We start from the raw sequence: 17,978 nt of genomic DNA, 5'->3' as shown, positions 1-17,978 counted from the left end.
AACAGTTTTCTGATAATTTTTTTTTTAGAAATCAGTGTAATAGTGTCTTATTTGTGTGGATTAATTATTTTTTTTATCTAAATTGTTTTTAAGTTAAGAAAAAAATGTAAATAAACGTCATTCGCCTGGGTGTATGAATACTTTTTTGATCTGCTGTATGACCTAAATCCACCCCACCCCGTAATGTTCATTCAAACTTAAGGGGAAAAATATATGTTTTTTTTTTCAAAGTGGAAAAGTGCCACGAAAACTAAACTTGCTACGATGTATTGCCAATCAGTTACGACTCTATTCCATATTTTATTATATTTCTGTTTTACCTAGAAATAATGAAATAAATGACCACAAAGACATTTTTCGTTCAAACAATTACACTTTTTAATTTTTTTATTATAAAAAAATATCCAATGAAAAGTTGCTTTATTTTTTAAAGTTTTTTACCTCTTGTTTTTTACTCTAAATCTAATATTTTTGGAAATAAAAAAATAAATAGATTTTAGATATTTTTCAAGATTATTGCCCCACGTGTTCCGACCATATCAGCGTTCTAAGTTTGAAAAGTGGCAAAAAAGGTTACTTCTTTCTAAAATTATAGATAAATCCTATTATTAACAGACATAATAATATTTTTGCTGTTTAATAAGATTGTCCGCAAACGGAATAAATAAAACTCCCAATTTATTATATTTTCTTTGTTTTAATAAGACAACTTCTTTTTCTGAGATCTTATTTTTATTATGTATTAGACTTCGATTTTAAAGTAGGATCGGAAAATCTATTATTACCTTTTTCTTGCTATGACTGGTTTCCTGAACTAACTTAATATATCCATATTCACGCATTTATTGTAGCTAGTAACCAGAAATTCGAAAACCACCATTACATAGCTGTGTTAAAACTTAACAACTTTGATAGTTACATAAAGATTGTTATTTACTAAGTAATGGCCATAAATAAGCATCAAGTGGTAATCCTGTAGGGAAAATTTTATTTCATCGAATTGTCCAGAATTGTAAATTTTTATTAATAAAACGTTTTTTACTGATGTAAGAATTTTAATATTTGCAATAAATATATAAACATAATTTTACTCCTCGATGGACCTTCTGAGGGGTCCCTTTGGTAACCAATCAACCGGGATGGCATCACATAATTTTTCTTCCCCTTTTTAGTCGTTTTTTAGCTTCTTCGATTAACACTATTCGGACTAAAGCTATTTGTTTCCTTAAGGTACTTTCCTATACTGGCGAAAGTTTGATGAATCGGAATTATGTGATTTTGATATTTGTTATGATAGATTCTAACACTCAAACGTCCATTTCCCTCACAGAATCCATATACTAGAACCATGTTAACCTTTTCAGCGATAGAATAAAAAACAAAACAAAAATATTCAATTTACAATAAACTGAACTCTGGCCAACAACAACTATAGTAAACACAATCGGTATATCAGATGTATGGAATATTTACTTTATTGTCGAGTAGGAAACGCAAAACACAATTTTTAAAATATTTTTTTCACAACGAAGATGAATTGCACGGTATTTTAAATTATTCTTTTGGAAAGAATCTGTATGCTTGGTTAAACTTTTATAAGAAACCAAAAAATTCGAAAATTAAGTCAGCTTGTGGCAGAGAAAAGAAAATATAAACATTTATTCACGAATCATGAGCCATTTTTAATATTTATATCCATCAAAAAAAGATACTTCTCATGTCAAAATACACCAATGTACAGTGAACCTTCCATAAGTTGAACGTCTATAATTCGAACTAATTCGTAGGTTCTTGTCCCTTCAATGTACTTTCAATGTTATTTTTTACCTATAACTCGAACTTCTCTAAGTCGAAAATCTCTATAACACAAAATAAATTAGATGCACAACAATCCAAAAACTTCCATAATTCCGAATTTTAACGAATAACATCGAAAAGGGTTGCGAAAGTATTTGGCTTTCCAGAGAATTTTTTTTTGTTTTGTGCCCGAGGAGGTGGAAATCTTCAAAAGACATTCGGCCAAAGAAAGCCGGATAATGTGAGATTCGAGCTTGCACCTGCCTACTCACTAAAACCACCCCCTCTCTTCTTATGGCCCCGGTATCGCCAAATCGGCATTCTTTCGGGGTTCCTAGTCGCAATATCTGCACTCTTTCCTTTGTCTCTCCTCCTTATATGCTGTCTTTCAGTCTTCCTGTACATAATGCTATTTATCGCGCGCTCGAACACCTTCCACTTCCCCTCGCTCTCCACCAGTTCGCTGCCAATCGAACCCTCTTTCCAGGTTGAGTCCCGCCCTCCTAGCTACGGTACGATCAGCCTCCCACTCCGGACATCCTCAGAGTGTGTGCTCTGGGGAATCCGCGATTCCCGGCATCCCGCAAAATCAACATTCGTTGCTCTTCTCAACTTCTATTTTGTGCAGGTATTTCCCAAACACTCCATGTTCAGTGAATACTTGCGTTAGCATGCATCCCGTCCTCATCCATTGACAATCGACCCATTGTCTTATGCTCGGGACCAGGGCCTTCATCCACACATTATCACTTTCACTCTTTCTGTTTTTGTATATGCTAAGTCATGCCATCCCCTTTGTTGTATTTCTTTAAATTCCGGATAATTTTTAATCTCCGTAACATCCATAATGACCCACTCCATCCCTGTTTGTGTCCCCCGATCCCAAGTTCCTATTTGTTCGTCTGTCCATACGTCCGCGTCAAAAGTCATCTTTTCAGTCTTTTCGTACCTATTTTTCATCAACTATTTTTTAACTAGATCCGTATTTAAAGCATCTCCAGTTTTTTTAAATTTTTTGTTATTTCTTTGATGTTCCATTGTGTATTTTTTTTCTATTCTTTTCTCTAGTTCCCTTATTAACCCCGTAATCCCCTCAATTACCTCGATCAATATAAAGGCTTCCACATTTTCCCCTTTTTTATATAATTCCTTCTCATAATTTTTCCCTATATCCCTCCTTATAGATGTGTCCTGTTGGATTTCTGGTAAAAATCAAACTTGTCCAAAATTCAATAGTTTCATGTCCTCTAATATTTTACTTCTTTGAAGAGTCTAGTTTATTAGATTTATGACTCTACCTGCATTGTCCAGAAAGAAGTGTAAAGAAAAAAAAAGGGGATATTTTACTTAATTTTATTACTAGAAAGTAGATCTTTTCTTTTAAAAGAAACACATGGCCGTGGTGACAAATCAGAGGGTGCCTAAAGTAGAGGTCCCTAATTGTAAAAGAATGGAAACTTAAAAATCCTTTGGATAGTTAGTTCTTGAGGAACTTTGATAGCGACAACACGGGCGTGCCTTCTGACTGCAATAAATAAAAGCAGCATAGAAGTATCTTGTGTGTGATTATTTTCTAAACCCCATATCCAATATGTCCAAAACCTTTCTTGTCTTTTATCCCCCCTTTTTCTCATGTGTTGTCCTGTCCTATGTTGTCATGTCTGTCTCGCGTCCGTTCGTCTGTCCCCTCCTATTGTACATCAAAAACTCCCCATGGAGGGCTCCGACACCCGCCTTTCCATGTACACCCCCTTAAACAGCCTTAAGTAACCTCGGCCCTCTTCAGAATCCGTGGAGCCAGTGCCGATCACAGGGGCTTTCACCCGGTCGGAACCGGCGGCAGGATTATCACCCGCATGCGGTACACATTTTTTTAGTTCACTCATTGCATCTTTTTTTATCTCTCTTTATCTGTCTTCTCCTCCCACGCCTCCTCCAGAAGGAATCTAGCCGAAGGGGACAGAGGAGCAGAAGACATGAAGTCCCCCCACAACTACAAGTTGAAGACACCACCGGGGAGGGGGGGGGATGGAAATCAAACTACCTATCACTCACCATACCATGTTTGCTGACCTGGGCCATTAGCCCGACCTAGATCACTTTCTCTGCCACCTCTCCGAGTCCGTCAATAAGATAGATGGGTCGGTATGACGCATCCGCTGTCAGGTTCTTCTTCGGTTTCTCTATCAAGACAAGCTGATATATGATGAATAATGCCTGTTGCAATTTGATTGAAATTTTATAAATATCTCCATAACTGTAAATGTTAGATGAAAAGATGTTATTGCAAATTAATAGAGAATTAAAAACTACATTAGAAAGACTTGAAAAAAATCATGGGTACCATTTAAAAAAACGAGTTTCAGCAATTTGTAAAATTTGCAAATTAGCGCTCTTATACAAAAAAAGTATGGTGCATTAAACAAATGTTTTAAAGTTTTTAAGTACCTCTGACTTTCATCTACTACTTTACAAAAACAAATTTCAAAATTTCAAAAAACACCAGTTTTGTGATAATTTTTTTCTGATGCTGCATTTTTAAAGAAATTTCTCTAATACGGCAACGTCGCAACCAATTTAAAAAATGTTTAATGTATTTTCTTTCTAAATTAAGGTTTCATCAAATGATATAAAAAAAATTATGGGTTGCTATTTAAAAAATTATAACTTTATGCTGCCCAGCGAAAACGGAGCACGCTGTATAAACAAAAATATTATTAAATCATGCAGCTTTCCAATATAAATGAGCACTGTACTAAACATTTCATATTGATATTTATACAAAGACACCAGGAACCAAGGCCGGAGCAATGGCGAACCTTGTATTTTAATAACAGTGGTTTTCACTTGAAAATTTTGTAATGGCTGATTTATATTTGCAGAAAATACAGGAAGTGCAGGATAACCGAACCATAACCACACTTGTGTTCTGATATACAAGGTGTTTGATTTACTGATACACATCCGAAAGAGGGTGGTAGGTAAGATGATCGTGAGCGTATTTGACCATATTTACTATTATACAAAGTGTCGCGCATTTCCAGATATCGACAGATTTCCAAATTTTACCAAATTCGTTATTTACTTTCGTGTAAGTTACAATAAAAATTTAATAGAACATTTGTTGTGACTCTATCGATTTTTGCATAAACTTGGATATGTATTTTATTGATATCAAACATGTAGTAGTATTTGCATATGAAAAGAATTGTGATGCTTTAAAATTCCAAACATGAATTTCTCTAATATCAAGCCTTGACTTTGTAAGTAAATAAAGTGAAAGATGCAAATGGAAGAGTCGTTCAAATATTTTTAGAAACTTCTTTGACCATTTCTCTTTCGAATGATGCGTTGAAACACGCAGACTTAATGCTCCATAAAGTATTTAATTAAAAAAGAAAAAAAATTGCAGGAAAAATGCATAGGGTAATTTAACAAATTGAATAAAAACTTAATAACTAATTATTATTTATGTAAATTATACTATTTACATATAACTAATAATTATTTTCAAAATGGGAACCACCGTTTCTGATACAACATCAACATCTTTGTCTTATCTCTCTGGTGGTTACTCCTAGCCTCATTTCAGTCTTCATTAATTTTGCTGCCCCATTAATACTTTGAAGGAGATGGTCTCGATCATGAATTTCCTCATTGCATACCAGTTCTTTCATTCGTCCCCAGACATGATGGTCAACTGGGGTGAGATCTGGAGATCTGGCAGACCATAATATCGGTCCATTTCGTCCTATCCATCTTTCAGAAAATTGATTATTTAAAAACTCTTTTATTTTTCCTTGATAATGAGCCGGACATTCAACGTTTTTAAATATGGTTTTCGCTCTTACATCTAAAGTCACTACGTCCAAAACATCTGGTAGATTATTTCTTTAAATTCTAAATAATTTTCGTCATTTAAATGGTCTGGCAGAAAATGTGGACCAATCAAGTGCCTGCCTATTATACCAACCCACACGTTTACGCTAAATTTATGTTGAAACGAAATTTCTTTTTTCATATGCGAATTTTCTTCAGCCCAATAATGCAGGTTATGAAAGTTGGTAAATTTGGATTCTTCCGTCCATAAAATCCTGCGAAAAAATCTTCCATCTTGTATAATAGTATATATAGTCAAATACGTTCACGATCATCTTACCTAGCACCCTCTTTCGGATGTGTATTGATAAACCAAACACCCTATATACTAATATGTGTGTATAATAGCCGAACTGGAATTACGCTGATGTATGCGTAAAAACGCAATACGCAATCGAATTTGCGTATTGTAAACTTTAACATTGCAATGAGCAAATTCGACGATGAAACCTATAGTATTTTGCCCCGGAATACAACTACCCGTTTATACCCTGAAGCAAAGGTTCACAAAACAAAGGCCTGGTAATTCAGTAACATATGCACTTTATTTTGATTATCGGATATTACTCAGAACCGCACTGGCTTATAAAAAAATTGAAGAATATAACGAAATAAATAGAATGAGGTTATTTGCGTGTGGTTGGCAAGAGAATTCGGATAAAACTATCCTGGAAAAATTCTTGAGACTTTTTGTTTCGGCGGTGGTGGCGACCAAGTTCATAATTTTCAGCCTCCCTCCGCCTACGTACACGCCAATCAGAACTGCCGTAGACCGATTCCCACGGTACGGTGTGCCTGTTTTATACCAAGTTATGGAAACACAAAACCTTAAAAAGTTTTTGCAATCACTATCTAAAACCAGTGATTTTCGTGAGGCCTGGCCAATGTAACAAGGATTTCTCACGCCCTGGGGCCATGTGCGAAATCTGCCTATGGTTCCTTCGCGGTGGCGTCCATACAGCCCTCAAGTCTCATAAACTAGATACAGTTTGACAACCCACGCATATAACATAGAAAAGGTGGGAATTAGCCAAGTCCACCAATATATAGGATTATGAACAATTACCGTTGGTCCTGACAATTAGTATGTGTTGTTTGGTTTTGGTCGTTGCTTTGGCTCTTATTATGTGCCCGTAGTCTAATAATGGTCTGCATATGGATTTGTATATTATGGTTGCTGTTTTTGTGCTAATTCCCTTGTTTTTGTATGTCAGTGACCTAAAGTGTTTTGCTCTTCTCTTAACCTCTGTTCTAGTATTGTTCAAGTGTTTTGTAAACTTCGTCTTGTTGTCTATAGTAATTCCTAGATATTTAATGTCGTTTGTGGGTTTTGTTATTTGACCGTCAGCCATGATCTTCGGTGAGTTGGTTTTAATTTTGTGATTTGATAGTAGAAGTTGGTTTTTGTTGGCGTTCGGTGTTAGTCGCCATTTGTAGAACCATTTCATTGTGGAGTCTGTCAGTAATTGTAGTCTATATGTCGCTTTTTTTGTGTTTTTGCCATGTACAATGATTGCTGTGTCGTCTGCGTATTGTAGTAATAAAATAATATTTACATGGAAATATCAGTTTATTTTGTCGTTGAACTGTGAACAAGACATCTCAAAATGCCCCCGCGAGACAGCGTCGAAATTTTTCCCACGTTTCGAATTTTGATAGAGGGCGAATTATCGGCATGAAGAAGGGTGGACTTTCTTTTCGTGAGATTGCCCGAAGAATGAATCGGAACCACATCACGATTGCGAGAATATGGTCTTCATGGTCTGAAGAAAGGGTTCAGCAACATCGTCCAGCTGGACGTCCTCCCTGTAGCAGCAATGCACGTGAAGATCGATTTTTTAGACGGATGGCCACTGGTGTTCGATTTCAAACAACAATGTCTGTTGCAGTAGATTGGATGGGAGCTCTAAATCGTCGGGTGTCGATGGCAACAGTTTACAAAAGAATTTCGTCTTTTGGCATGCATTCATACCGCCCAAATCTACGACTGCCACTAACCGCCCAACACCAAGCTTCCAGATTGGTCTGGTGTCAAGAACGAGTTGATTGGAGTCATGAGTGGAACAATATCGTTTTCAGTGACGAGTCGCGATTTTGTTTATGGATCAATGATAGTCGTAGAAGAGTCAGACGATACTGAGGTGAAAGAAGAAATTTGCAATTTTGTAAAAGGCGCCACACAGCTTTAACACCTGGTGTTATGGTCTGGGGTGCGATATGTGTTGATCGAAGATCTTCTCTTGTGTTCATTCCAAGCACCCTAAACGCACGTCGCTACATTAACAATGTTTTGAGGCCATTATCAGTACTCTTCATGCAAACTTTACCAAATGGTATTTTCCAACAGGATAATGCAAGACCACATAGTGCGAACATTACTCGACAATACCTGGAAGAAGCACAATTGGAAATACTGCCTTGGCCTGCACGGCCACCGGACCTATCGCCCATCGAACATCTTTGGGTCGTGATGAGTCGCCGTCTTCGAAATTTACCGAGGCCTCCAAACAATGTGGATGACCTACGACATCATCTTGAGGTAGCATGGAATGAAATACCCCAGGAGGATATTGATCATTTGTTGCAAAACGTCCCGCGAAGAGTACGTGCTTGCATTGCAGTACGAGGCGATGTCACTCATTATTAATTTCTTAATTAACAAATGTCGTATCTTTTTACTGAAAATCTGATCATTTGACACTTCATTATGAAGTATTATTTTGCTAAAGTTACAAGATTTAATCATTAGTATTAGTGGGTGGTGCATTTCATGTGAAAGTGAGTGTATGACGGATTCTCATAATACGACGGAAAAATTGTGCACCTGCTCGTACAAAATGGTCAAAGAATTATAAATGACCCTATATTAGGAAAACTCAATAAGATACAATCAAACCATATGAGTCATATTAAAGAGCAGTTCGAGCTGATGCATTTGAGTCATTTTTGAAGAAATTTGGAGCTTATTTGCCGAAGTTGATAAGGTTCAAAAATGTAAAAAGTCACAAAAAATGTTTGTTTGAGCCCACAAATGACTCTTTATCTAGGAAACTCAACAAGATACAGTCAAACCGTGAGTGTCATCTTAAACAGCTAATAAGAACTTTTAAAGAACAAGTAGCTTTTTAAAGATAAGAAACCAAAATTTCTTACAACTACTTTAATGCAGAAGGTCAGTTTGAAACAAGAATCCTCGTCGAAAACTATTTTACCTATTTATATACTTATGAAATGCAATATAAACATAAATAATTTTTAATGCGTAATTGGGTCCTATAACTTACTAGAAATAGTTTCTTTAGTTTAACTCTTATCCTATTTCTTATATACAGTGTGTCCGGGTTAAGGATTTAACACTTTCATAAAACCTTTATTTCTTAATCGATTTTGACGTTTTTTTTTTGTTAATTAGATATTCAAAATGCGCATTCGTCTAATGGATACGATCCCTCTTGACCCATAATCATAACCAATTGCGTGCATTTTTATGGGATCAAATTTCGGAAAATACTATTAGGGCTTTTTTTGGGATAAAAACGAAAACAGATTCTTAATTAGAATGACCTAAAACTTACCTGTTCCGATTTTCATTTTTCTACTGTACAGGATTTTCGAGAAAATCAATAAAACATGTTTTTTACGTAAACAAATTTTGAAATTGGCAAAAAAATTTATTTTAACAATAATTAACTAAATTTTGATATTTTCAATCAACCCTCCAAATTCTTGTATATATTTTTCAATACGTCGACGATTATTTCTCAGTACTTTACTTAGTTGTTGTGGAGTTATGCTGTGATAAGTCTCTCTAATACGCGCACAAAGTTCTTCTCGGGTCTGGGATCAAGTGGCATAACCTTTATTTTTTATTGTTCCCCAAACGAAAAAATCCATGGATGTGATATCCGGAGATCGTGGTGGCCAACGAATAAGAGGACTATTTCGTCAGATCCAGCGACTGGAAAAATTATCATTTAACCAATTTCTCACATTAACCGTATTATGAATGGGCGCTCCATTAAGTTGTAAATGCAAATTGTAGTGATAACTCATGGGAAGCTCATCAAGTGCGTCACTAAACTCATTTTGTAAGAACCTCAGGAAACGAGCAGCATTCAAATTTTCGTTGAACAAATATGGCCCAATAATCTTTTGATTTAAGATACCACAGAAAACGTTTACTTTTTAGGAGTATTGTCGTTTACATTCGATTATCCAATTCGGGTTCTGAGTACTCCATATTCTACAATTTTGTGTCAATACAACACCATTTGTCGTAAACGTAGCTTCATCGGTGTATAGGATGTTTTTTAAAAAGTTAGGATCATCTTGATACATACTCTGGAGCCATAAACAGAATGTCAGGACCAACGGTAATTGTTCATAATCCTATATATTGGTGGACTTGGCTAATTCCCACCTTTTCTATGTTATATGCGTGGGTTGTCAAACTGTATCTAGTTTATGAGACTTGAGGGCTGTATGGACGCCACCGCGAAGGAACCATAGGCAGATTTCGCACATGGCCCCAGGGCGTGAGAAATCCTTGTTACATTGGCCAGGCCTCACGAAAATCACTGGTTTTAGATAGTGATTGCAAAAACCTTTTAAGGTTTTGTGTTTCCATAACTTGGTATAAAACAGGCACACCGTACCGTGGGAATCGGTCTACGGCAGTTCTAATTGGCGTGTACGTAGGCGGAGGGAGGCTGAAAATTATGAACTTGGTCGTCACCACCGCCGAAACAAAAAGTCTCAAGAATTTTTCCAGGATAGTTTTATCCGAATTCTCTTGCCAACCACACGCAAATAACCTCATTCTATTTATTTCGTTATATTCTTCAATTTTTATCAGCCAGTGCGGTTCTGAGTAATATCCGATAATCAAAATAAAGTGCATATGTTACTGAATTACCAGGCCTTTGTTTTGTGAACCTTTGCTTCAGGGTATAAACGGGTAGTTGTATTTCGGGGCAAAACACAGAACTTCATTCTTAGATTTTGGTCTCCAGCTTCAAGTGAATAAAGAAATTTTGGTTTAAAAGGTTTCTTACCACTTATTTTTAAACATTCCCAGATATGAGTTTTAGAAATGTTTTTTAGAAGAATATTTCAAAAATTGCTCTAATTTTGTCCGATACTGTATACAGGGTGAGTCGGGAGGATCGTGCCAAACTTCAGGAGCGTGTTGTACATGAAAAATAAATGTAAAAAAACTTAAATGTTGTTATCCGATTTTCGTTTGTTTACCAGTTATAGCGTAAATAAAATTAAAACATAAAATTAAAAAATTTATAAATTTCATAAGAAATTCCATAAATTAATACGTTGGATTGGTCGTGGTGGCCCTATTAGTTGGCCTCCAAGGTCTCCAGACCTCACACCACTAGACTATTGTTTGTGGGGTTGGTTTAAAACTGAAGTGTACAGAGTAAAAGTGGACACTCAAGATGCACTGCAGCTGCAGCATTAGAAATGCTGCAGCTGCTATTAAAGAAAGATATGAAACAATCAGGAGCGAAACGAATGCTCTTCATAGACGAAGCCGAAAATGTTTAGAAGTTAATGGCAATATTTTTGAACATTTACTATGATATCCAAACGTTAATTTATGGAATTTCTTATGAAATTTATAAATTTTTTAAATTTTATGTTTTAATATTATTTACGCTATAACTTGTAAACAAACGAAAATCGGATAATAACATTTGAGTTTTTTTACATTTATTTTTTATGTACAACACGCTCGTGAAGTTTGGCACGATCCTCCCGACTCACCCTGTATATACAGCCTGTCCGGTTTTCGTTGGACAGCGGCTGTATCTCGGTAAGTAAAGCAAGTAGCAACTTCGGACAAAAAATTTTATTACTAATGTGACTATGAGAAATCTCTGGAAAATATTTTCAGCTTCGTGAAATCGCCGTAAGGGGGCGTAGTAGGGACGGTAGTTCCTTAAAATCGACAAATCTGTACTAAGTCACTAGTTAAGTAGCACAGTTTAATTTACTATCAATAAGATTACATCATTCTGAAACTTTTTTATTCGACACATAATTTCATAACTCACATAATAAAAGTGGGGGAAGCCGATGAATCATTTTAAGTTCAAACTATCATATCTCTGTTTCTAATTATCCGATTTCAGTGATTCTGTACTTCATTGTGAGGGAATTATAAGCCGATTTAATATCCACATTGACCAAAAATCCATAGTCCAGAACAAAATCGCTAGAGGGCATTCTTTTAGGTAATAGCGGTTTTCTTCATTTTTCTTTAATAAATCAAATGGAACTATACCATTTTCATAAGTCCATCTTGTAAAGCTTTAAAAAACCTACATTTTTCCCGAAAGGCGCATTTCAATATTCTTTTTCGTTTTTGACTTATTGATAAATAACTGAAAATTTTACCTTAGAAAGAGTTTTCCAATAAACGGTAAGTAGGCTTTGGAGTGAAACCAAATGTTTTTGTTATTTTGACAAATAAATGTTATTAAATTCTTTAATTTACAAACACATAACTTAATTCATGTTATTTTAAAAAATATAACAATATTCAGAAAAAAGTAAGTTTAAAAGTTAGAAGAAGAAAATTAGTTCTAAAGTTAAAAGCTATAAATGTTCGAAATGTTTTCCGTCACGTTCAATACATCGTCGAATTCTTGGCAAAGTCGAATTTACACATCTCTCAATTTCATGTTTACTTAAACTTAGGATGGCGTTTTTTATTCGAACCTTCATATTGTTCTTGGTGGTAGGACTCTCCTTATATACAAGATCTTTTATACGTCCCCAAAAATAGAAATCTAAACACGTGAGATCAGGAGACCGTGGTGGCCATGGAAAAATACTTCCTCTCCCAATCCACCGAAAGGGAAATTTCTCATCCAAGAAACGACGTACATGTCTATGGTAATGAACCGGGCAACCATCGTGTTGCAACCACATGGTTTGCCTCGTTCTCAAAGTAACATTGTCTAAAAGAGTGGGTAAAAAATCGCTCAAAAATTCCATATATCTTTCCCCGTTTAGAGGTTGTTCAAAAAAATATGGCCCAATAATTTTTCCTTCAACTATTCCACACCATACGTTTAGAGTCCAGCGATATTGATGGTCAACTTCACGCATCCAATGAGGATTTTTTTCCGACCAATAATGGCTATTATGGAGATTTAATTGTCCATTACTTTTAAATGTTGCTTCGTCGGACCAAAGTACTCTTGATAGGAAGTCAGTTTCATCACATATCATATTCTCTAACCAATGGCAAAAGTTTAGCCGATCGTCAAAATCCTTGTCACTCAAGAGTTGATGCAAAACAATGTGATACGGATGCAATTTATGCTCTTTTAGCGATTCATGGATTATTATTATAGTTTTTGGAACACTTAACTCTCGTGCTACCTCTCTGGTACTCCGTTTAGGATCATAATTAATATAGGATAAAATATTAACGATATTCTGCTGATTTCGGGTTCTGCGTTTTTGCGTAATAGGTCGAGTAGGATGAACATTTCCAGTGAATTTAAGACGGTTAGCCAATCGTTTAAAAACTTTTCTCGAATGATGTTTTCTCAGTGGATACTTAACACTGTATTCTCTTGCTGCAATTGCCACATTTTCGTAACACTGAAAATACACAGCCAGCATATCGTAGGCTTCTTCATTCGAAAACGCCATTACAAAATACTTAGAAATATTACGAATATTATCAGTAATCAATAACTCAACAATAATATTAACTATAGTAAAGTAATTAATATGACATTTATTTGTCAAAATAACAAAAACATTTGGTTTCACTCCAAAGCCTACTTACCGTTTATTGGAAAACTCTTTCTAAGGTAAAATTTTCAGTTATTTATCAATAAGTCAAAAACGAAAAAGAATATTGAAATGCGCCTTTCGGGAAAAATGTAGGTTTTTTAAAGCTTTACAAGATGGACTTATGAAAATGGTATAGTTCCATTTGATTTATTAAAGAAAAATGAAGAAAACCGCTATTACCTGAAAGAATGCCCTCTAGCGATTTTGTTCTGGACTATGGATTTTTGGTCAATGTGGATATTAAATCGGCTTATCACTCCCTCACAATGAAGTACAGAATCACTGAAATCGGATAATTAGAAACAGAGATATGATAGTTTGAACTTAAAATGATTCATCGGCTTCCCCCACTTTTATTATGTGAGTTATGAAATTATGTGTCGAATAAAAAAGTTTCAGAATGATGTAATCTTATTGATAGTAAATTAAACTGTGCTACTTAACTAGTGACTTAGTACAGATTTGTCGATTTTAAGGAACTACCGTCCCTACTACGCCCCCTTACGGCGATTTCACGAAGCTGAAAATATTTTCCAGAGATTTCTCATAGTCACATTAGTAATAAAATTTTTTGTCCGAAGTTGCTACTTGCTTTACTTACCGAGATACAGCCGCTGTCCAACGAAAACCGGACACCCTGTATATGAGCATCCTTTGTCCATGTTGAAACAATTAATCAATTATCTGAAAATATTATGGGATTCTGGCTCTAAATTCCTCCCAAGATAAGTGCGAGAAAATGGTAAAAAGGCTGTCATGAATCTCTTCGCATTTCTTGTTTATGTTAAGACCATTAATTGGCATTATCTGAAAGTGGTACAGGCTTTTAGTACCAAACTTTTCCCCAGATTAGCGTGGGAAGAGAAGGTTGCTTATAAATTCCGTTAGCGTAGGTGAGAATGACGTTTAGGGGTTTGGTACCCGTGGGAAAAAGGGTGGACAGCCCTTCCATCTTATCGGTTCTCTTACAAAGAGTGGATGTATTCTGTGTATGGATACCGGGTTGTATCGGGATCCCATTTTTGGTTCACGGAGAATAAAGAGGTGCTCTGGGAATTGTGTTTTTTTCTCTCCGCCTTTGAACCGCGAATCTTACATATACAGGGTGTTCCGTGAAGAATGCGCCAAAAAGGAATCTGATAATCTAGACATTAAAATAATAAGATTTAACCCAACTTGCCTCATGAAAATGTTATTCGTTTAGGATATACAGGGCGTTAAAGTTAATTTTTATATTTGAATTTCTTTAAGTAAATCGAGTAGTTTTGAAGATATCTTGTTCAAATTTTGAATCTATGTTTTTTTTAAGACCGGTAAAATGAATATTTCATGAAATTTGGGTTTCGAAAAAGAGGGCGCTAGTTGCAGCCTATAGGGCGCACATTTATGTCCATATTTTTTTACAAATGCAATAATTGTGATTTTAAGAGGTATTTTTGATAGATCTATCATTTCTAAAGATAAAAGGTATACCTCATTTATTTCGCTAATCCAAGTCATTTTCGACATATGGCGAATTTATATTTTCATAACGTGTCTAAGTAAGTGCTCGATATTAAGTAAAAACAATTTATTAATAAAAATTATTAATTTATTGAAACAGTATATTTTATTTTAGCAAGTGTGAAAAATGTCCACCATTTACTTGAATGCATTTTCGTACTCCTTTTATTAAGTGTTGTCTTATTCTAAATAAATAACCGTCACTATTTTTAATCGCTGTGGCGGCATCCTGGATGCGTTGAAATAATTGGTCACGCGTATTTATCTCTGTATCATAAACTAAAGATTTCATGTATCCCCATAACGAGAAATCCATTGGGTTGAGGTCGGGACTACGAGCTGGCCAAGGTACATCACTTCCTCGTCCAAACCATCCATTAGGAAATTGTCTATTCAAAAAATTACGAACTACAATGGGGTAATATGGAGGAGCGCCATCATGCATAAAGATGATATTTTGTCTTAACTTCCAGTAGCTCTTACCAACTGCCTAACGCTTTTTTGGGGGTTTTCTGCAACGCGAACTAACACTTCCTCTTCTAGGTCAACAGAAATTGTCTTAACGGGTCCATGTTCACATTTAGGGCGAAATGATCCAGTTTCTCCTAACCTGGTAAATAGTCGTTGAAAAATATTACGATCCGGTTGTTTCCTATTTGGGTATTTTTCTCGATAGCGTCTTGCGGCGGCACGGCTATTATAATTTTCTTCAGCGTAAACACAAATCATGTCTCTCATTTCATAATTAGAAAAATCATTATGCCTAGGCATTTTTAAATAAATCGTACTTGAGTATTAATACAAATCAAAATAAACCACTTACTATTTGCAGTTGATTTTCAGTCGATTGACAACATGACATTTTTTCAATTGTTTTCAACAATCCTGTAAAGCCTACTTACGAGTGAATTAATAAAATGTTATGCTCTTACTTAGACACGTTATGGAAATTTAAATTCGCCATATTTCGAAAATGGCTTGGATTAGCGAAATAAATGAGGTATACCTTTTATCTTTAGAAATGATAGATCTATCAAAAATACCTCTTAAAATCACAATTATTGCATTTGTAAAAAAATATGGACATAAATGTGCGCCCTATAGGCTGCAACTAGCGCCCTCTTTTTCGAAACCCAAATTTCATGAAATATTCATTTTACCGGTCTTAAAAAAAAAACATAGATTCAAAATTTGAACAAGATATCTTCAAAACTACTCGATTTACTTAAAGAAATTCAAATACAAAAATTAACTATAACGCCCTGTATATCCTAAACGAATAACATTTTCATGAGGCAAGTTGGGTTAAATATTATTATTTTATTGTCTAGATTATCAGATTCCTTTTTGGCGCATTCTTCACGGAACACCCTGTATATAATAATTTTTAGTGTAAATGATACAAAACTTATCAACATAAAATAGCAAAAATGCAAATAAATATCACACAACTACCGATGGGTCACATTGACCCAGTAATACGAATTTATCGAAAACCAACCAGCATGCTACAATGTCTTGATCAGGGCTGAAAATTACGCACATTCCAGATAAAGTCACGAAATCTTAGCCAAATCGAGCAAAACGGGTAGGGATATGAGCAATTACAATAGATCTCTGGGTCAATCTGACCCCGTCAGTAGTAGTTACGGGTTAAGGCATCGATAATGTTCAATTATGGTCGAATGAAACCTTTCTACTGGTGAATTTGAATTACTATTCTTCGAACTGGTATCATGTAATTTTATTTTGTAAAATTTACGAAAGTCTTCTATTGGGTTGTTCGATAATTAATGTCATTTTATTCTCATAGATGGCTTAATTTATACATAACGAGTAATAGTGATCTCGTCGCTTATATTATTATACCATTTTAAAGGTTATGTTTTAGACTTTTTTCGATCGAAAATTGAACGTGATTAGTAAACAAGAAGCTGTTTAAAATTTAAGTTGAAGATGGACAAAGTGAGCATTATCGACACATTTTATTATTTTACTTTCGAAAGGGTAAAAATGCAGTACAAGCTCAGAAGAAATTGTGTGAAGTTTATGGTGAGAACTGCCTTACTGAACGCCAGTGCCAGCATTGGTTTGCTCGCTTTGGTTCCGGAAATTTTAATGTCCAAGGTGCATCACACACTGGACGCCCAATCACCATTGATAACGATAAAATAAAGGCCTTAGTCGAAGCTAATCGGTGTATGACAAGTCGAAAAAAGTTGAACATATCGAATACAACCGTTTCTCTGCATTTAAAAAAACTTGGGTACGTTAGCAAATTGGATGTTTGGGTTCCTCACGAATTGAAGGAAATTCACCTCACCAAACGCATTAACATATACGATTCTTTGCTGAATCGCAACCAAAACGACCCACTTCTAAAAAGGGTCATAACGGGTGATGAAAAATGGATTGTCTACGACAACGTAGTCCGAAAAAGATCATGGACCAAACAAGATAAACCTGCGCAATCGACGTCCAGAGCCAATATTCATCAAAAGAAGATTTTGTTATCCGTGTGGTGGGACTACAAGGGTATTCTTTATTTTGAACTGCTTCCGAGAAACTAAACTATTGATTCGAATGTTTACTGTCGTCAGCTATCGAAATTGAACGAAGAAATCAAAAGAAAACCTCCTGAACTAGCCAATCGCAAAGGGGTACTGTTCCATCATGATAATGCTATATGCCCATACGTCTTTAATAACGCGTCAAAAATTATTGGAACTAAATTGGGAACTGATACCTCATCCACCATATAGCCCTGACTTGCCGCCATCAGATTATCATTTGTTTCGTTCTTTTCAAAATCATTTGAATGGTAAAAATTTCGATTCAGATCAAGCCGTTAAAAATGAGTTGAATCAATTTTTTACTTCTAAAAATTAAGGCTTTTTCGAACGCGGAATTTTCCAACCTGCCGAAAGATGGCAAAAGATCATCCACCAAGATGGCCACTATATCATTGATTA

General features: G+C 35.3%; 1 protein-coding gene across 1 annotated transcript; it reads left to right on the top strand.

Moving 5' to 3' along the window:
- Positions 1-16,602: 16,602 nt before the first annotated feature.
- Positions 16,603-17,768, top strand: LOC136346618 (histone-lysine N-methyltransferase SETMAR-like). Its single transcript, XM_066295931.1, has 3 exons — positions 16,603-16,645; positions 17,026-17,420; positions 17,607-17,768. The coding sequence occupies exons 1-3, from the start codon at positions 16,603-16,605 to the stop codon at positions 17,766-17,768; spliced, it is 600 nt and encodes a 199-aa protein (XP_066152028.1).
- The last annotated feature ends 210 nt before the right edge of the window (positions 17,769-17,978 follow it).

The sequence above is a fragment of the Euwallacea fornicatus genome, chromosome 23 (assembly GCF_040115645.1).
Source record: "Euwallacea fornicatus isolate EFF26 chromosome 23, ASM4011564v1, whole genome shotgun sequence".
Classification (NCBI taxonomy): Eukaryota; Metazoa; Arthropoda; class Insecta; order Coleoptera; family Curculionidae; genus Euwallacea; species Euwallacea fornicatus.
The sequence above is the reverse complement of the archived record's forward strand: the minus strand, read 5'-3'. Positions and strand labels throughout refer to the sequence as shown.

Bases quoted from the DNA above. Each gene is read 5' to 3' on its own strand.
- LOC136346618 (XM_066295931.1), top strand. From the start codon at position 16,603: ATGAGCAATTACAATAGATCTCTGGGTCAATCTGACCCCGTCA. The intron at 16,646-17,025 runs GTAGTAGTTACG...GTAAAAATGCAG, and splicing joins GGGTCAATCTGACCCCGTCA to TACAAGCTCAGAAGAAATTG. The intron at 17,421-17,606 runs GTCTACGACAAC...TACTGTCGTCAG, and splicing joins CGGGTGATGAAAAATGGATT to CTATCGAAATTGAACGAAGA.